Source organism: Periplaneta americana, chromosome 16 (genome assembly GCF_040183065.1).
Source record: "Periplaneta americana isolate PAMFEO1 chromosome 16, P.americana_PAMFEO1_priV1, whole genome shotgun sequence".
NCBI classification, from domain to species: domain Eukaryota; kingdom Metazoa; phylum Arthropoda; class Insecta; order Blattodea; family Blattidae; genus Periplaneta; species Periplaneta americana.
The window spans coordinates 30103131-30125470 of NC_091132.1; the positions used below are offsets into that span (position 1 = coordinate 30103131).

Here is a 22340-nt window from a genome sequence, read left to right on the forward strand (position 1 = left end):
CATAAATCTAAGACTTTTATTTCGTGTGGAATAACTAGATCAATAATTAAGTTAAACAAAACCTGTGCGAATGTACAGACGTGACAATTATAAGATTAAATTATGTTTAGTGTGGCAGAACAAGACACTTACTTACTTACTTACTTACTTACTTACTTACTTACTTACTTACTTACTTACTTACTTACTTACTTACTGGCTTTTAAGGAACCCGCAGGTTCATTGCCGCCCTCACATAAGCCCGCCATTGGTCCCTATCCTGAGATATATTAATCCATTCTCTATCGTCATATCCCACCTCCCTCAAATCCATTTTAATATTATCTTCCCATCTATGTCTCGGCCTCCCTAAAGGTCTTTTCCCTCCGGCCTCCCAACTAACACTCTATATGCATTTCTGGATTCGCTCATACGTGCTACATGCCCTGCCCATCTCAAACGTCTGGATATAATGTTTCTAATTATGTCAGGTGAAGAATACAATGCGTGCAGTTCTGTGTTGTGCAACTTTCTCCATTCTCCTGTAACTTCATCCCTCTTAGCCCCAAATATTTTCCTAAGCACCTTATTCTCAAACACCCTTAACCTATGTTCCTCTCTCAAAGTGAGAGTCCAAGTTTCACAACCATACAGAACAACCGGTAATATAACTGTTTTATAAATTCTAACTTTCAGATTTTTTGACAGCAGACTGGATGATAAAAGCTTCTCAACCGAATAATAACAGACATTTCCCATATTTATTCTGTGTTTAATTTCCTCCCGAATATCATTTCTATTTGTTACTGTTGCTCCAAGATATTTGAATTTTTCCACCTCTTCAAAAGATAAATTTCCAATTTTTATATTTCCATTTCGTACAATATTCTGGTCACGTGACATAATCATATATTTTGTATTTTCGGGATTTACTTCCAAACCCATCTCTTTACTTGCTTCCGGTAAAATTCCCACTCGAACGAATTAAACGAGAAAATTTATATGGCGTAGTTTACAAACGTCAAATATCAGAAATTCAGTTGCGACCAATCCCATTTCCGTAAATTCATTAGGATAATGTCACAAATTTAATCCGGAACAAAACGTGAATTCCTTCAGAGCTGATATTCATGCTGGCTGATCTCTTTCTGAGAATGAGGCTGTCGTATCACGATGATGAATTTCCATCCTGCGGAGGAACTGAAGGCCGGCAGGCCAGTGGGTTCGAGACAGTTGAAAATCATGACAGGATGAGCCGTTTATCAGCACTTGCTGAATATGGTAATGCATGGAGGATCCCGTTCTGACAATTGATTAGGCAAGTCAGGGGATTCTCTTGCACGACCTGAACACGCAGGCACTGTTCAAAACGTGACATGCTCACGTGTTCACGTATTGAATTATTCAGTAATTAACGGACGCGCTTGTTGCATGGTTAGCGTGGCAGTCTGTGTAATGAACACCACGTACAGACCGTCTGTTCCATGCGCTCTTTGTAATTGTCGCTGCCGCCATTCCGTCCCACATTCGCAACAGAGACACCGCTGCTGAGCTGTGGGTGGGTTCCAAAACATAGACACATTTTTATTTCTTTTCCAACCATGCACAGAAATGAAATTAACTGCAAAATAATTAACAAGCCTTGTAATAAGTACCTCATCTTGTTTTTACACTATACCAGGTCCGAAAAAATTATCGGGCTTTCATTTAAAAACTTCCCAGTCTAAGTAGGCCTAACTATTTATTCCAGATAAATTTAATTTAAACAAAAAAGTACGTAAATTTAGATAGTGATGAGGAAGTTTAAAACCAGTGTCGATTGCATTTTAGATTTCTCCTCGTCTCTGAAATTTCAAATGACACTCCTATATTGTGAAACTTAAATGTACACGAAAGAATATAGCCCAGTTTCACATTTTCCTCTTAAACGATCTACATTCACAGTACTGCTTGTTAGAATCTCATTATTGAAAACTAATATTTTATTTCAATTTTTTTTTTAATTATTGTATTTATATCTGCGCCTTGCATTTATGACTGTATTTATCTTTTTTTCATTTTTCATTTTTATGTATATCTGTATCTAATATTTATATCTCTATTTATTTCTATTTCCATGTTTTATTTTCCTTTTTATTTATTTATTTACTTATTTATTTATTTATTTATTTATTTATTTATTTATTTATTTATTTATTTATTTATTTATTTATTTATTTATTTATTTATTTATTTATTTATTTTAATTTACAGTCTATGAACACATAAAGGTGCAAAAACGTCTTAAAATTACACAACAAAAAAACAATACATAACATTAAGATTAAATACGTGGCTAACGAGAAAGACAGGCTTGGGCACGAATTGGAGTCACGTGGTGTAGTCATGGCCATATTGACAATCGCCTAATATAAATGCATGTTCTAAGTTCCGAAGAAACAAAGGAATTGCTATATTAAACGCCTTTAAACGTGCATTTATATATAAACTTGTTCAATGTTGGCCATGTTATGACTAATACTGTGACGTCGCGCCATAGCCTGTCTTTCTCGTTAGCCACGGATTAAATATTTATGACGTCACAATTGAATTCATTAAGATTATAATAAGACTTACTTAGTAACCATTCAGATACCTTTTTCTTTAACAAGTTTCTGTTAAAACCAAAAACAAAATGAGGAAATTTATTTGACACTTTCATTCCTATTATCAAAAAATTCCGTTTTGTTTTAGGCAATCTTATCATGGCCAAATGTATTTCTGTGCCCTCTTGTGTCAGTGTGAATATCTTCCTTTACAATAAAATCATTAAAATTATCCTTTCCAAATAATAATAAATCTAAAATATACAAACAAGTAACTGTTAATATCTTTTCCTTTGAAAAGAGTGGTCTACAATGTTCATTATTTGAAGAATTAGTGATTATTCTTATTGCCTTTTTTTTCAACTTAAACAACTTATTGATATGAGGGCTACCTCCCCGCAAAATAATCCCATACTTTAAAAGACTATTAAAATAAGCACAATAAGCAGTTTTTAATGAGGTTAAGGGAAGAAAATTCTTCAGGCTTTCTAACAAATACAATATTCTGGACAATTTGATACAAAAATAATCAACACGGTGCTCCCAGGTTAGTTCAGAGTCAACAACAATACCAAACATATTAAAATTATTGATATTAGTGCTATTGTAATTAGATAAAGTAAGTCTTAGCAACTATAATACTGTAGGCTTACTGCAATTGGGTCTTCCCTTCTATAAGAAAATAAATAATATATATTTTATCACTTATAACTTAATGTAATGAATTATACTTTCATATTATTTCTACCAATTTTTATAACATTACCGCAAATTACAGCCAAACACAAAAGGAATTCCTTATAAAAGAAGGAAAGCATAGAGTAAACAGAGTAAAAGAAAAATATAGTCCATAACTCATTGCTCTTTTTTGCATTCCGATTATTGCTACGTTTAGTTAAGTCTTGCACCTACTAGTTGTTTTTTACTGGCGCAAAACGCTGCCACATTTTCTATTCTTGTCTAGTAGTTGCTCCGATAATTTTCAGGAGTTTAAATTAAATTATATTTTGACAGGCAACACAATTCTCAACGATTTATTGCACACCACGTTATAAAATTTGTATACACATCTAGGACTTGTTAGGTCATAAAATTTCAGAATAGAGCACTAAGTGAAGTAGATTTTGTTTCTATGTGGTTAATATTCCTTTCTATGAAATGAAGCATCTCGCGAACAAACCAGACGCAGGGCAATGAACTTTTAAGATAAAAAAATCCTTAGTGGCGCTTCAATGGGAAGGGAACTAAATGTAAAGGTCCTATACCGTACATTTTTTACATACAGGTAAAAGAAACCCTGACTCGGGAAAAATTTCCGGCCAAATTAAATTCCCAAAAGATGTATCCACAGAACGTCTTTTGAGACTTCAGAGTTCTGTGGTTGACAAAGCAGGAAACCGATGTAGAAGGAATGAAACACAACTACGCCTTCAGAATCATCACAGTTTAAGACACCAATAACATGTGATTTATACGTCACAACATTACATAGATTGGAGTATTCACTTTCTGCCATTTATTATTTTCATACGAAATTGAAGAGGTGGATTCCAAGCTGGCCTAAGTCCAAAAGACAAGTTACGAGAAAAATGACAAAACTGATAAAATAAATTTGACACCCTTGGATCCGTTGAAAAAAAAAACATATGCAGACACTAAGTCAAGACTTAGGATAGTCTGTTAAATAAACTTACACAGTTGTATAGACTTAAGATAAAGAAATTTAAAATCTACAAAAAAAAGAGGACTTACGACACTTTGCAATCCACCTCTTAAATGATTTGTGAATTTGCGCTCGCTTAACGAAATTTGAGTAAGTTACTGACATATTACATTCAAAATGCTTATTTTCACTTTGAAATTGAAATTGCATATATTTTTATGCAATAACTAGCCATACCCATACACTTCGCTTCACTTATTACAAATAAATATAGTTTACGTAAATCTATTTTACTTTAAAATATAGCTTTGTTATAACTTAGCAAACAATTAGCTAGAAATATAATTAAATACGGAATACTTACTTACTTACTAACTTACTTACTTACTTACTTACTTACTTACTTACTTACTTATGGCTTTTAATGAACCCGGAGTTTCATTGCCGCCCTCACATAAGCCCACCATTGCTCCCTATCCTGAACAAGATTAATCTAGTCTCTACCATCATATCCCACCTGCCTCAAATCCATTTTAATATTATCTTCCCATCTACGTCTCGGCCTCCCCAAAGGTCTTATTCCCTCCGGTCTCCCAACTAATACTCTATATGCATTTCTTGATTCGCCCATACGTGCTACATGCCCTGCCCATCTCAAACGTCTGGATTTAATGTTCCTAATTATGTCAGATGAAGAATACAATGCGTGCAGTTCTGCGTTGTGTAACTTTCTCCATTCTCCTGTAACTTCATCCCGCTTAGCCCCAAATATTTTCCTAAGAACCTTATTCTCAAACACCCTTAACCTATGTTCCTCTCTCAGAGTGAGAGTCCAAGTTTCACAACCATACAGAACAACCGGTAATATGACTGTTTTATAAATTCTAACTTTCAGATTTTTTGACAGCAGACTAGATGACAAAAGCTTCTCAACCGAATAATAACAGACATTTCCCATATTTATTCTGCGTTTAATATCCTCCCGAGTGTCATTTATATTTGTTACTGTTGCTCCAAGATATTTGAATTTTTCCACCTCTTCGAAGGATAAATCTCCAATTTTTATAGTTCCATTTTGTACAATGTTCTGGTCACGAGACATATACTTAGTCGTTTCGGAATTTACTTCCAACCCTATCGCTTTACTTGCTTCAAGTAGTATTTCCGTGTTTTTCCTAATCGTTTGTGGATTTTCTGCTAACATATCCACGTCATCCGCATAGACAAGAAGCTGATGTAACTCGTTCAATTAATTAAACACGGAATACAATATTTATTTAATTACGACATTGCATGCTTATTTTGTGATATTACACTGTCTCTGCATAAACTACATTTTTAGTTTCATTGCCGTTAGGAATTAATATGTATTGATCTTCTGAGTTTCTGGATCTAGACAAATCGACATATAATTGCCCATCAGAAAAACATTCTTGTCTTTGTTCTATACCTACATACTGTATTTATGAGTCTGCCCCTGCAATTTCTTAATATATAGAACCTATCAAATGAGACATCTTATTTATTAATGTCCAACCTACACTACAAAATAAATAACAGGAATTACCTAACCTACATAAAGTGAATAATTAATTAATCAAAATGAGTTTTGTAGTGTATTAAATTAGTATAGATTACCTGTTTTGTAATCGTGATGTCTACCACACACAATAAAATGAATTACAGCAAAGACCACATCTACCTAAAATAAATGACACATTGAAATCAATTCATTATATAATAATTTATCATATTACTGTAGATTATCTGTTTCTTCAGTTACCTACCTGTATATTTACCATTTGCCACAAAATAAACTAGTCCGAAGTAACACAATTATCAGAACATCTTTTTTTCTAGACATAAATAAAACAATTGTAAGATATTAGTTGAAAACATTAATTCTGTCCAAATCACGTACTATAGATTATACAAGCTCAGCACGCCGCACCGTGAACTTAACCCAGGCTATTGTATGGATGATGAGATGATGATGATGATGATACTTACTTAGTTACTTACTTACTTACTTACTTACTTACTTACTTACTTACTGGCTTTTAAGGCACCTGGAGGTTCATTGCCGCCCTCAAATTAGCCCGCCATTTGTCCCTATCCTGAGCAAGATTAATCCAGTCTCTATCATCATATCCCACCTCCCTCAAAGCCATTTTAATATTATCTTCCCATCGACGTTTCGGCCTCCCCAAAGGTCTTTTTCCCTCCGGCCTCCCAACTAACACTCTATATGCATTTCTGGATTTGGCCATACGTACTACATGCCCTGCCCATCTCAAACGTCTGGATTTAATGTTCCTAATTATGTTAAGCTTAGGTGAAGAATACAATGCGTGCAGTTCTGTAACTTTCTCCATTCTCCTGTAACTTCATCCCCCTTAGCTCCAAATATTTTCCTAAGCACCTTTTCCGAGGTTTATTTGAAGATTTCGTAACAAGATGTTTTTTACGGTGATGGGTTGTTAGCCTTTCGCCCAACCCCCAAGCTGGAGGACCACCCTCCATCGGCTGTCCGCGACTGCTTATTCATTATATTCAGATGATGGTGATATGTGAATTAATGATGGCGAAATGAGTCCGAGATCCAACGCTGAAAGTTACCCAGCAATTCTGCTTCAATTGGTTGAGGGAAAACCCCGGAAGAAACCCCAATCAGGTAATTTGTCCCAACCAGGATTTGAACCCAGGCCTGCTCCTTTCATAGTCACACGTGCTGACCATTACTCAACAGCGATGGACTCGTTGACCGCTTACATCTATATCACAAGACGAATGTGTTAGCGGCGATGTTGCCGGACTGCTGAAACTTCAAACTTAATTTTCTAATTAGCCGTGCTTTTAATCACAAAATGTAATATAGTTTATGTTCGACCATGCCGAAATGTAGTAATTATACATCTGGTGGTAGCCCTTTAATGCACCTCATTAAAGTACACTTATTCATTATAATTCAGTTGTTCAGCCAATGAGAAGTCACCATTGTACCATTATAAAACCGCAAGTATCGATTATTCTCGGATATGCAATCGAAAGACAATTAGCGAGAAGTCACGGAGGCTGGAAATCCAATACTGTCGCAGAAGGTTATGTTCTGTTACTATAATAATTAGCGTTAATTGTAAATAATATTGAAATAAATTCAATTTGTCATCTCATTTTTCAATTCTAAATCAATTTCCAGGTTATATCAAGACTAATGTTCATGTTATTCTCTAGATTATATCAAGGTCAATGACATTCGTGCCTCGAAAAAAATCGATACTTTCGCGTCTGCGCACATCTCACAATTCAGGTCAGTTCCGCTCCTCACTTACATAACCATAACGTGAATACTTATGAATAATTTCAAGTTAGAATATGGTCGAGCATAAAAAGTCGTATGAAACTTGCCTATAACGGTAATTAAGACGCTCGTATGAAAATTATGAAACTCGCTTGCGCTCGTTTCTTAAACAAACATACTCTCGTCTTAATTACTACCATTGTAGGCTCGTTGCATAATGTACTATTTTCTGTTCATTTCAATCTGCAAGGTTATTTCACTTCCACCCTGTATAACTCCATAATTAAAATGCACTCTGAATTTTCAACATCTGCTTGTCAATGATTAATACTATGTTTTATATTCTAATTTGTTTATTATATATAATATTTCTGTTAATAATTTTTGTATTTCTTGTATTATAATGAAACTACGGATGTTCGTGATTTTTTATGTTCTGTATAATTAATTTAGTATAAATAAATTTCAACTTATCATATAGCCTACCTCCGTATTTTTGTACGCGATCCATTCTATAAAAAATATTACAAATATATAAGGTTGTCACTGTTAGGCTAGGGATCCCCTATGCTGTCTGTACTCTGTAATTCCTACCAACATGTCCATAAAAATAAATATTCAGAATAATAAATAAATTCAATGGAATGGTTTCAGTATCCAGTAATAAGTTCTGCTTTCAGAAGTTGAGGCAGTTCCCCTAGCTCGACATATATTCCCATTTCAGCGAATGTCTCCCATGCTTCCACGGCCCATTCGCATGTAGACTATCGCTGGCTGGTGTTAGAGGTCCCGGAGCGGTCATCTATCAACGAAAAACTGCGCGAACCCGGTCAAAATGTCGTTTCCGCCATTTCCAAAGTGCCAGACATTCGAAATGAGTATTTTGGAAGTGTTACTTTGTTAACAATTTGTCTCTTACATTCCTTGTCTCCTATGGTTCGCTAAAGTTGGTATTCAGAGAAGATGTAATGTAAAAAATCTCTCTGCAATTATCACAATTCAACCGGGTACGACGCAAACAGTACGCAATCGCCTAGATTCTTCACTGTTTCGTGATAAGTCATTGCCAAGAGCAAACCAAGTTCATACAATGAAAGGATCGAATTCGCAGGATGCATGTTGGCATTTTTAATGCATCCGGAGACTGGTGAAAGAAATTTTGAATTTATATTATAGAAAATTTTGTGGGCTCTCATATTTTTCGACGGAATACGTCAGGTAATATTGTTTAAGAAGGAGTCACAGGATATATCACCTTTGAGGACCTTACAAAAGAACAGGTAATCGAGTTCTTGGCGTCTAACATATAGATTTTGACAATTAAAGTATTCGCGTTTTCTCTCATAACTATACCCGGAGTTAATGGGCAGAAATCTGAATGAACATAAAGATATAAATTGTCTTTGTATATTTTCTAATTTAGCCGAATCTGTAGTTGTAATCGAGTTCCAAGCTACAGATGCATATTCGAGTTTCGATCGTACCAGTGTATAATAGAGCATTAAAAGATAATCATTTGTGGAAAAAGAATAAGTTATTGACCGTATTATTCCCAAAATTCTGATTGCGTGATTGTAAATGTGATCAACGTGACTATGAAAATACAATTTACTGTCAATGAATTTTCCCAGATCTTTTAAACACTCCGTTCTTTTAGTTTGAACATTATTTAGATAATAATTAAATTTCAGTGAAGTTTTTCTAGAAAAAGTTAATTACATTAGTTTTTGAGACGTTAATTTTCATACCATTGTCTTCAAATTTATTTCCTTACTTACTGCAAGTAAAATTTTCGTGTTTTTTCTAATAGTTTAACAATTAAAAAAATATATTATTATTATTATTATTATTATTATTATTATTATTATTATTATTATTATTATTATTATTATTATTATTATTATTTTCGCCATTCCCATTGACTGGTCTTCTCACCCCCAGAGAGCCGCAGCGACCGCGGTTGAGAATGCCTGGGTTAAGGGTTGGCATAAAAGCCAAAGAGGCTGACGGGCGAGAGTCAAAGATTTGAAGGTTTAAGAATGAGATAGTCCAAAGCCACACTTTTATCAAAAATGGTTTCTTGTGCGAGTTCATTTCTTACACATATATGAGAAAGCTACTAGTAAAATATTATAAAAATTACTCAAGAAATGACGTAAGCATACGCAGAAGAAATTATGATATCGCACCTAATAGATTGAAATCTAAACTTTCAATACGCCCTCCTGTAAAATTTTGTCTTTGTGGCTTAGTACTATATCATTCTCACCCCTTCAATTATCAAAAATCTCCTTTCATACTACTACTACTGCTACTACCACTACTACTGCTACTACCACTACTATAAGTATCCTACAAGCAAAACTCAGCTCAGACTCCACGCGCCGCACATGCTATACCCCTCTTACCCCCCTGCAGTAGGCGGGTTCTTTAATAAGCGGCTACTGGTATAACTATAACTGCTACGGTTGCGGACATGTGCACTCAAAGAGCAGCTGTAACAATAACCAATTAACATTACAAGATGTCAACATCGTCTCTTTGTAAGTCACAATCGGTATCTATCTTCACTGGAACTGTCCTCATTTTTAAATATTTAAATTAAATTAAATTAAATTAATATTTAATATAAAACGCTATGTGTCCCCTGGCTCTGTAGCAATAACACGTGTTCAGTTCAGAACAAGAAGATAAAACGTGCGCATGCGCCTAGTGTCTGTGGTGTAATTGGAGACGGGGAGCATACTACTACTGCTAATGTTACTACTACTACCACTACTACTTCTACCATTACAACTACCATTACTGCTACTATTACTACTACTACAACTACTACTACCATTACTACTACCACTACTACTGCTACTACCACTACTACTTCTACCATTACTGCTACCACAACTACTGCTACTATTACTACTACAACTACCACTACTACTGTTACTATCTTTACTACTGTTGCTATGATTACTACTGCTACTACCACTACTACTGCTGCTATTACCACTACTATTGCTACTACTGCTACTACCACTACTACTGCTGCTATCACTACTACTACCACTACTGCTGCTACTACCAATACTGCTGCTACTACTACTACTGCTGCTACTACCACTACTGCTGCTACTACCACTACTGCTGCTACTACCACTACTACTGCTACTAAATACAAAAAAACTACTTAAAAAAAATAATTAAAGAAAGATTACCAAGTTAAAAAAAATATAAACTAATAAACTAAAAAAAAAAATAATAAAAATAAAAAAACAATCACTACTACTGCCACTATCACTACTACTGCTATTACCACTACTACTGCTACTGTTACTACTACTACCAACTACTACTTCTACCATTACTACTACCACTACTGCTACTATTACTAGTACTACAACTACTACTACTACCATTACTACTACCACTACTACTGCTACTACCACTACTACTTCTACCATTACTACTACCACAACTACTGCTACTATTACTACTACAACTACCACTACTACTGCTACTATCTTTACTACTGTTGCTATGATTACTACTGCTACTACCACTACTACTGCTGCTATTACCACTACTATTGCTACTACTGCTACTACCACTACTACTGCTGCTATCACTACTACTATCACTACTACCAATACTGCTGCTACTACTACTACTACTACTACCACTACTACTGCTACTATCACTACTACTACCACTACTGCTGCTACTACCACTACTGCTGCTACTACCACTACTACTGCTACTACCACTACTACTGCCACTATCACTACTACTGCTATTACCACTACTACTGCTACTACTACTATTACTACTACTGATACTATTACTACTACCACTACCACTACTACTGCTACTACAACTACTACTACTGCTTTTACTATTACTACCTATACAGGCTTCCGACTTGGTAATGACTGAAGTTTGTGCAGCCCTGACTTTGCAATTACAGTGATATGGAAAGTTGATCCGCGTATTCAGGTTTAATTAATTATGCCTAACCGTGAGGTCAGGCGAAGCAAGCAATAAATCAAGCGCAGCGTCCTTCCGATCTGATGGCAGCGGACAGGATTCGAAGTCTTGTCCCACGAGACGCAAACACTGTCTGAGCCCATGATCGAGCGACTTTGCAGTTATCCTCTGCTACAGAATTAAAAAAAGTAGAATGCAACGAGCAGTCTTTGAAGGGGAGCTCATGTGGAATTCCTAATGGACGAAAAAGTGTCGCCGCAGCTTGTACTCCACATAAAAATGAAGGCCCCACAGCCCAGCGCCCGCATTAAACACGCGTTACTGCCGCGCTCTATTTCGAAGGAGCTGGCGTGAGCCAAACAGAGGCGTCGCCACACACAAACCGACTTTAATATCTGAGAAGGATTGCTCGCTCTAGTTTCCATAATCAATCAAGTTGGCGTACTCCTATCGAATACATAACATGCGAACTTTTCACGTGAAGACACAAGGCTCAAATTCTTGTGGATTCAAAGCAATCTTTTATAAAGACATTGTTGAAGACTGGTTTCTCTGTACTTTTTTCTGTCAATGTTCCATCGTGTCTTTATACAGGGACATCATTTTATTTTTACTTCAATTTGTATTGTACCTGAGTTTTTGAATGTACGAGGCGAATCCAGAAAGTAAGTTTCCCTATTTAAAAAAAAAGAACACATAGTACTTTCAGGAAAACATTTATTGGCAACAGGTACAGAAATGTTTCAGCTATTTTTCAACATAGCCACCATCAGAATTGAGACACTTGTCGTATCGTGAGGTCAACTTTTGTATCCCTCTATCGTAGAACTCTGCCGCCTGTGAATGGAACCAGCGTGTGACAGACGTCTTCAGCTCTTCGTCGTTGCCAAAACGCTAACCGGAGAGAGAGAGAGAGAGAGAGAGAGAGAGAGAGGGAGGGAGGGAGAGAGAGTGGGGGAGAGAGAGAGGGAGAGAGAGAGAGTGTGTGTGTTCGGCCCATAGACCTAACAGAGCTGCCGATGATTTTCAACTGGTGCAATGCTTTGTGCATTAAAGAACTTTATCACCGACCGAACCTCGAGGCGGCGGGAGAAGGAATAAGAGTTCCATTTCGGACCACTGCTGCCACGCTACTGGCAGCAGGCGGGACCTGTCCGGCTGGCATATGATTAATACGTCATGCGCAATTGACACGGCTAATTATGTTTACTTTCAAGGGGAAATAATCGGGAAACTTACTTTCTGGATGCCCCTCGTACTTCACTCCCACCCCTTCTACTAATGAAGTTCAACCGTCCTCCACACAGATCCAAGATCGCATATACAGTCATAGTAGCCTTACGGTCATAGTAAACAGTACGTTCCAAAAATATGTTCGCGTTTTCCAGTGACGAAAGAGCTTTCTATATTGCATCATTTTCGCACAGGTAGGCCTACTGTTGTCCATATGCCTACGTCGTATCCCGGTTTCCCCCACCAGCTTTTATTCGCCAGCTAGTGGCTGGGCTGTCTTAGCTCTTTTCTGAGAACATTAAATTTTGTTAGGGATTGGACGTCTACGTAATAGTGTACGACTGTTCAAAATAGCTTAAGTAAAAGGGCCTCGTTAAGTAATTAATCGTCACGTGATTTTCTCAATTCTACGACCTTACGACATAACCACTTGGACGAACAGTAGATAGTATGTCTGAGTAATTTTATCTTTTCGGATGGGATTAGGTACAATAATCTATAATGCGATAATATACACATTTAGAACTGAAGCCTGTATCGAAATAAACGGCCACCATTTTCAAAAATGTGTTTAAATATCCATATTATGATTATATTTCAATTTTACTTCATTCTCTATATTGTACACTAATGTGCTGTAGACAGTATAATATACTCTGCATAATGAATACGTCCACATAGATAGCTTCGTTCGTGAGTAAAAACACTCATTGCTAATACTGTACTGTATTTTGATTAAACAAAAACCAATGAAATTATCAAACTCAGAAGCGCGATATTTCTTAGTTTACGTAAATGGATGAACTACTTTTCTTCCCTCCTATACCTAGTGAAGTGATTTGTTTGTATATTACGCCAGTATCATCGAACTCCAGTCGTGGAAGGGGTACCAAACGGCGTTGATCCAGAGATATAGCCAGTTTAATATTAAAAATGCTAGTAAAAATAAAATGATGTCCCTGTATAATTACGTACTACTAAGTAGCCCGCTGAGTATCAATGGAAGCTTGGATATAAATAAAGAATTTTCGCATCCTCCTGGTCCGCTAAACGGTTAATGCCATATTGACATCACTGATGAAAGAGCGTGGCTAACGAGAAAGACAGGCTACGGCGCGACGTCACATTCTTAGTCATAACATGGCCGACATTGAACTAGTTGATATATAAATGCACGTTTAACATGAGTTTAATATAGCAATTCCTTTGTTTTTTAGAACTTTGAACATTTATTAGGCGATTGTCAAGGTGGCCATGACTAGACCATGATAATCACGTGATTACGATTCGTGCAGAAGCTGTCTTTCTCGTTAGCCACGTGAAAGAGCCAATTAGAGTCATTAACCTTACATTATTTGGTTATTTCAAAAGCGAACACGTTATTTCTAGACCAGGCATTTTCAACTGGTGTGCCGCGAATGGTCCGCTGGTATGCCGCGAGAAAATGAAAATAGTAAAGTTTGTCGCAGCAAAAATTTAAGAAATAAAAGTGCAAAGAGTAGTAAAAAAGTGAATCCACAACAATCAACTTTCAGCGAACGCTGCACAAGTCAGCATTAAATAAATACACTCTAGATGTGCGAGCGGCAGAGAAGAGAATGATTGACGTACAGCTGTGGTTGCCAGACGAATAAATTTAGAATATCGCAACAACCTTAAAAATACCGTACTTTACTTGACCTTATGAAAAAAACTCGTACATTAAACACCTTGGCAAAACATAGGACTATTACAATACTGCTTGTTTTCATATTTTCTAAAATAACAATTTAAAAAAACATGCATATTACCTTAATTAAGAGTTAATATGGTACCAAAATTTCAAAATACCGTATCATATGCCACAATAATTAAAATTGAACGTTAAAGACGACAATAATAATAATAATAATAATAATAATAATAATAATAATAATAATATCATCATCATCATCATCATCATAACACTATAATGGATTTGGACCAAATGGTTGTTCCGTTCCGGTGTCAGTTGTCCAGTAGTTCTTTCAGTGGCCATCCCTGTCGTCTTGTTCCCCAAGGTTGGTAATGTTTAATATTCTTGGGAGACGATCTCGTGGATGTGTTCAAACCAGTTATTTTTGTATTTTATCCAGCACTCACGTAACTTTTAGTATAAGAGTAATAATAATAATAATAATAATAATAATAATAATAATAATAATAATAATCCGTGGCGCTATAGCCCGTGGAGGGCCTAGACCGACCAGCCGGCCGCTGGCCTCAAGCCCACATGCCGAAGCAGAGGTGGACGATCATCCAACCAGAATGGAGTTATCGTGTGGTTAGCACGATGATCCCCCCAGCCGTTATAGCTGGCATTCGCAACCGGATTTCGCTACCTATCGCAGCTCCCCAAGTGCATCACGATGCTGCGTGGGCACCGGTCCCATACATTGGCCGAAATTTCATGAGAAAATTTCTTCCCCCATGAGGACTCGAACCAGCGCGCATTCCGTAACGCGAGTCCTAGGCAGGATGCCTTAGACCACGACGCCACGGCAATAATAATAATAATAATAATAATAATAATAATAATAATAATAATAATAATAATAAAAATAATAATAATAATTTTTATCATTAACATATTAATTTTTATTTGTTTTTTAAGTACATATATTCGGGTTTAAATTTTATAAAATTATTATTATTATTATTATTATTATTATATAAACTAGTGTCAACCTCCGTATTCCTATGAAGGACATGAGACATCACAAACTCTTCTATATTAGAAATTCTAAATCTTCCTCGCCGGTCTCCAGATGTATTAAAAATGCTAACTTACATGATGGCGATTTCGATCCATTCAATGTATAGAAGTATTAGAATATAGCAGTGTCTTTGCTAATATTATTTGCGTAATCCTTATACACAAATTGGTAATACTTTTGTAAGAATGAACTCTTTTCCATAAAACTTTATAGTATTAATTCTTGTAAATTAATCATTGTAATCTACGTTCTTTATTTTGTTGTTATCTCAATTATTTAACCATAGTTGTTCGTTTTAATGTATTAATTGTATCACTGTGCTGGACTTTTATTGGCCAATGGCTGTTGTCCAGCACATAAATATCAATAAATAAATAAATATATTATTATTATTTATTATTATTATTATTATTATTATTATTATTATTTCATAAACTTTAAACCCGGATGTAAATACTTAAAAGTATTATTATTATTATTATTATTATTATTATTATTATTATTATATCAACTTTAAACCCGAATATAAATACTTAAAAGAAACAAAAATTTAATGTATTACTGATAAAAATTTCTCCCTCTACTTTTTTATCAATTTGAACACCGATTACTATATTCACAATTATTTATATATTTCCTTGCAATCTTTATATAATCTTTACGCACTCCATTTCGCTCACCCCATTACACGAATTGGAGTAGTTCAAAAGAAGACAGTCAAGCTCCATTTTAAAGAAAATATAATACGACTTTGATTTAGGTTTGAATTTTTTATGTTTAATTTTATGTATAAAGGGAACTTTGTTCTTACAGTTTCCTTTTATCCGACTTAAATAGGATTTCCTAGCTTTCTCTTTCAGTTGTGCGTACATTATACATTAGACCCAGGAAACCACATTCTGTGCTTGGGAGATCATTCCCTTTTCAAGTTCCTTATAGCAGTATGTAAATGAATTTGCATAGGAAGAGAATTGAATAGCCTATCTGATTCTTCTTATCGGAATTCAACGATCCTTTCGCTGGTCTTTGAACTATAAATTTCCTTCCCATTACCTCTCCCGCGAGGTTTGCAAAATCTCAGTATACAAATCAATTGCCTGAGTCAATGGGGCAGGACTGTTACGCCACAGCATTTCTGTTTCATGCCGACAGTCGGCAGTGATAATGCATAGCCTTCGTGTACGTTTTGTTCAGGTGGCCAGGGTTCGTAACTAATTTCTATTGAGCGATTTGTAGGGAATGTAATTGTTGACGCGATAATTTTCTTTTAAGCAGACCTTGTAGGTGGAAACATCATTATAAATCTGTTCAAATTAAACTCAGAGAGTTTCGTTCAAAATTGTATGTAATTCTTACGCGTTGTAATTAATTGATTGATCGTTTGTAAATAATCTATGGGGTGAAATACAACTATTGGCAACATAGTTTTCTGTACCGACTATTACATATTAATGTATGTGAGAAACGTATTAAAATTGTCTCGTATAAAAATTAAGTTAAACACAAGGTCCGTCTATGCTTTTCTGTTTGTAACAATTAACTAGAAGTTATTTGTACACATTTTGTTTAATAAATATTTAACGTTTTCGACTCGACTGAGTCTCTTCGGAAGTTATGCCAGTGAATACATAAATACATCTGTTTAAATATTACATATGTGTAATCTAATGAACTGTGAAACATTGTTAAAATTTAACAATGTGCAAACATCTGTTGTGAAACAATACAAATGTGAAATTTAAAAATTTTCTTTTAAATTTTGAAACATCGATAAAATGCATGTATAAACTGTTATACAGGATGTTTCCGAGGTGGTGTTAAAAACTTTTAGGGATAATGGTGAAGGGCACATGTATCAATTTGAGATAAGGAACCATGGTCCGGAAATGACTGAGTCGAAAGTTATAAGCAAAAATAGTTGTGTGGAAATGGAATTGTAATTTGATAGTTGTGTGGAAATGGAATTGTAATTTGGCACCACGTGCCCTCCTACCTTTAACCTTTTGACAGTCGTGGAAAGATGGTATGGGCCGGATGTCTCCTACATAGGTACTTGTCCCGATACAATCTGTGAGCTTGTCTACTGTTCCCATTGGCTCATCCTTATTCGAAAATTAGGTCTGCTTATTCCACTCTCGTTTACTCCTTCATTTCACTAGGACTGATCGACTGGACACTGTAACTTGTACATATACACTGCTGTCTACAGACGTGCATATCAGGACCGACCATGTCCGTTACACATTACGCTATCTGCATTGCTTTAATGTAGTTTCCTGTCCCCATCCCTCAGACAGCGCACTGAATGGAATACTGTAAGTAAACAACGTCAGATGAATACAGTATGTGTAAGATGTGCAGATAAATACACATAAATAAGGTGTACAGAGGAATAAAATTATTTCATTTCCACTGAACTATTTTTGCTTGTAAGTTTCGATTAAGTCATTTCCGGACCAGGGTTCCTTATCTCAAATTGATACATGAGCCCTTCGCCATCATCCCTGAAAGTTTGTAACGCCACATCGGAAACATTCTGTATAAGTAAAATATTAAAATGAAGTACAAACTACAATGAGTCGAACAGTCTATGACAGAGCATGGAAATTCATATGATTCCAATGCAGTTGCTTGTTCGAAGATTGAACAACTACACTGGAATCATAGCCTATGAATTTCCATGTTGATCCCTGGAATAACAACTTTACTTACGTTACATCGTTTCCATAGTATATTGAAATCTTAATAACACATCTCCCGCCAGACAAAGTATTAATATTTAACCACCAACAAACACAGCGCCCTCTACTGGGTGTTCATTTCAAAGTGTGTCGTGACGTCACTGTTGCGAGTCAGCGATTTGAAGCGAGTTTCAGCTTTTATGTCAGAGAAGTTGCCTATTAATCAAGGCGTTCAATCTGAACTTCAGAACGTGCACGGTATAACTTGAACGTCGTAGCAACAGATGGCGGTCTGTAAAGTCTGTGTGCTACCATAACCTCTTTCGAACTGTGTTTGCGCTGGCAAGTCGTACGCAGGGGATTTATTATCATCGGTTGCGTACGGCAACATTCCACAATACAAATCAAATGCTCCGTGTTCATGTTGACCGTCGAAGTTGATGTCAACAAATACGTAAGTAATCGTCTTAACCCTCTCCCCATAAAGAAAAAAAACTCACCTCAGTACATGTTTCCAAACAGTTCACATTCATGCCACTATAGGCGTTACCGTACGTATCGGTACGTACTTTTCAGAATGATCGCCGTACTTGCTAGGCAACTTCTCTGGCACATAAGTAATACGCCTCTGTGGAAGTGCAGGAAGATTAAATTCTCTAGGCTCAACGACTACCTACATGACGACATACAGCGAGCCATGACACATTTTGAACTGAACACGCAGTATAAATATTTGATTGTCGTTTTGCGTACCGATAATGCTGGTACACCAGATTTAAAACGTTTGATGGTCTATACTCAAATTCAAGACTTTGCAGTTAAGTTCTTTTTCCAGAGATCGCCTCAATTTCATCATGTTTCCATTCTGTTTCGATGGTCCTGAGCTCTGTCTTGTTGCAGGGGACTACTCGCTGGACATCTTCCCCGTGATGTTAGACGACGACGCACGGTACCAGTGTCAGGTGGGGCCCGGACTCGCAGGGGAACCCGGCATCCGGTCCAAGTTCGCGTCGCTCACAGTTCTCGTTCCGCCCGAGCCGCCCAGGATCGTCCAGGGAGACTTCCTCGTCACCACGGAGGACCGCGAAATCGAGCTGGAGTGTGTGTCCCTCGCGGGGAAGCCCCCGGCCGAGGTAAGCTATTGCACACATTCCTTATTACCCCAAGTCAGTAAATAAGTTCCAAAATGCAATACGTCTTCTCCTGCAATCACTCTCTGACAAGAGTTTCGTTGCTTGCGAATCTAGCAAGAGACTGTGTGTTTGCAATGCAGTTTGCCTTCTCTGGCGGCTGCTTGTAGTCATCTATTGTGTTGGTTGGAGATCCATTGAACCTCAAAAATATATTACAATTTTTCTAAAAAGAAACAATGTATTTTTCCATTTTCAATCTTGCGTACACTACTTTTAACACTTGATATAAGTAATTGATTAACTAGCGGCCTTACATAGCATACAGAACAGAAAACACACTACAAAGACATATCAACACAGAAAAAACACAAACAAATAAATACGACCATACAGGTGTATACAAACTCACATGCAATAGTTGCGTCAAGTTCTACATTGGACAGACAGGCAGATCATTCCAAACACGCTACAAAGAACACATTAAAGCAATAACCAGAGGACACAATACATCTACAAACGCCGATTACATAACCAATGATAACCATACATACAATAACATAAATGCGGACATGGAAATCCTACACACACAACCCAAGAACCAAAAACTCAACACACTAGAACAATACGAAATATACAAATACATTAAAACACACCCCGATCAAATTCTCAACACACAGATCAATTTCAGTACACACACACACACACACACATACACACTATTTGACTCCACTTTTCAACACCTTTCAACAATCAAACGCACCCACATAACAGGCAGAGAAGCTCGAGATGACGCCGAGATCTAGTAGGCTCTGAGGATGATGTGAAGAAGCACCGAAATAGCTGTAAACCGCACAAACTTCCATAACTAACACGAGTAAGTCCGCTAGTTAATTACTTAATGTATTTTTCTTCTCCTCTCAATTCTAAATTCGTGTTGTAACAGAATATCCTTAAGATCTTCAACCATTATTGTTTAAACGTAATTTAGTATAATAAAGCAACACATTTTACTTGTTGTAGGCCCTAATATCTGCCATTTATCTGCAGTATGCGGAACCCGAATCACGCAAAATGAAGTGGGTAGGCATTAGACACAGACATATACACATATTTATATAGAGCGTGAAAGAGGACTAACTTGGATTCTTTTGAGAGATAAATCAAGAAGTGTAATATTGAGGCACCCGTCTGGAATGTTCTGGTCGCGTCAGGGAGTTGCGCGCGCTTCTAGCGAGAAGGAAGGCGAGGGGAAACGGAAACTCGAGCTTCGGTAGGAGCTATAGCGCGCTAAGGAGCAAGGGGAGGAGAACTACGGTGACGGCGTGGAGCGGGGAGAGCAAAGGAAGCATCTCGAAGCAGACTTCTCTCGGAAATTCTGTAAGCCACGCGATTCGAAGGCCCGAGAACATATGGTTTAATAAATAAAAGCGCGAGTCTTCGGAAGTCAGTCAGTCTTGTCTTGGATAGCAGCGAGTAAGGTGGACCTGGGTTCGACGTGCAGTGAACTTGAGTGAGTCCGTAACTGTGACAGTGTCCAGGCGAGTCCGACGCATCCGGAAGACCTGAGTTCAATGCGCAGTGAACTTGAACAGTGAGCTAGAAAAAATAGCCAAGGCAAAGGAACTGTGAACTGAGAACTGACAGTTTTGTTCTGCACATAGTGCTTTGTGAACATTAATTGAAATTAGGAGTACATTGTTGTTCTTATCAATAATACACGTGTATCGCCATTGTCGCCGTGTGGAGCACAATAACGACTACTGGGTGTTCATTTCAAAGTGTGTCATGACGTCACTGTTGTGAGTCAGCAATTTGAAGCGAGTTTCAGCTTTTATGTCAGAGAAGTTGCCTATTAATAAAGGCGTTCAATCTTAACTTGAGAACGTCCATGGTATAATTGTACGTCGTATCAACAGATGGCGGTCTGTACGGTCTGTGTGCTACCATAACCTCTTTCGAACTATGTTTTGCGCGGGCAAGTCGTACGCAGGGTATTTGTTATCATCGGTTGCGTACGGCAACATTCAACAACACAAATCAAATGCTCCGTGTCCATGTTGACTGTCGAAGTTAATGTCAACAAATACGTAAGTAATCGTCTTAACCCTCTCCCCATATCCCGATAGTAACAAAAAACTCACCTCAGTACGTGTTTCCAAACAGTTCACATTCCTGTCACTACCGGCGTTACCATACGTATCGGTAAGTACTCTTAAGAACGAACGCCGTACTTGCTAGGCAACTTCTCTGGCACATAGGTAATACACTTCTGCGGAAGTGTAGGAAGATTGAATTCTCTAGGCTCATCGGCTAGCCACATGACGACATACAGCGCGCCATGACTGAACTGAACACGCAGTATTGTGTTGCTGTGTTGAGTGTAATACCCATTGTTGTAGGGTGAATTATGAAGAATAAAAGCCACATTGTTGAGAGGTGTGTAGTAGTTAAAAGTAGCAATAAAAGTTACAATATCATTGTTGTTGAACTCTTTTGCTAAACGTAGCATTTTTAATTGAATTTTGGAATGTGAATTGTGCCCGTTCATAACCGCAACGCTTGTCATAAAACGGCTGTAAACCCGATATTATTTCTCAGCGTAGAATGAGGCAGAAGAATGAGTTAAAAGAAATAGAAGATGTACTTACCTACAATAAAAATCCAGGACGAACGCATCACTGAAACCATAGCCAAGCTCAGCCAGGTTGTCTGTAGATTATTCCGACTTCAGTCTCTTGTAGATGTCTGCAGGGGCAACTCAAGTTTGTTTTGCTGCATTCAAGCCACTAAAACCTTCTTCTCATCTCAAGCTGGAAACAGAGCCTCGTAATTATGACAGCTCTAGCCACACGACCAGAAAGAAAATGTAAACGCATTGTTTAAAGTCATGAACGCGAACATAAATAACTTGAAGAGACTGACGTATGAAAATGCAACATCCCAGGCCATTCCGCAACAGCAAGAGCGCCGCTTTTGAATGTACTTAAATGCTGGGTTATGAATTTAGGTGAAGTAATTCTGGCCATTAGACCCGGTCTGTACTTTGGAT

The 22340-nt window shown here is 37.0% G+C and overlaps 1 protein-coding gene across 1 annotated transcript in view; it reads left to right on the plus strand.

Annotated features, from left to right (window-relative positions):
• Positions 1 to 22340, plus strand: part of rst (roughest) — a 278032-nt gene that overhangs the window by 102327 nt on the left and 153365 nt on the right. The window contains exon 2 of the mRNA XM_069849661.1: positions 19059 to 19291. Coding sequence (XP_069705762.1) covers positions 19059 to 19291 — 233 coding nt within the window. The remainder of the gene's footprint in view (positions 1 to 19058; positions 19292 to 22340) is intronic.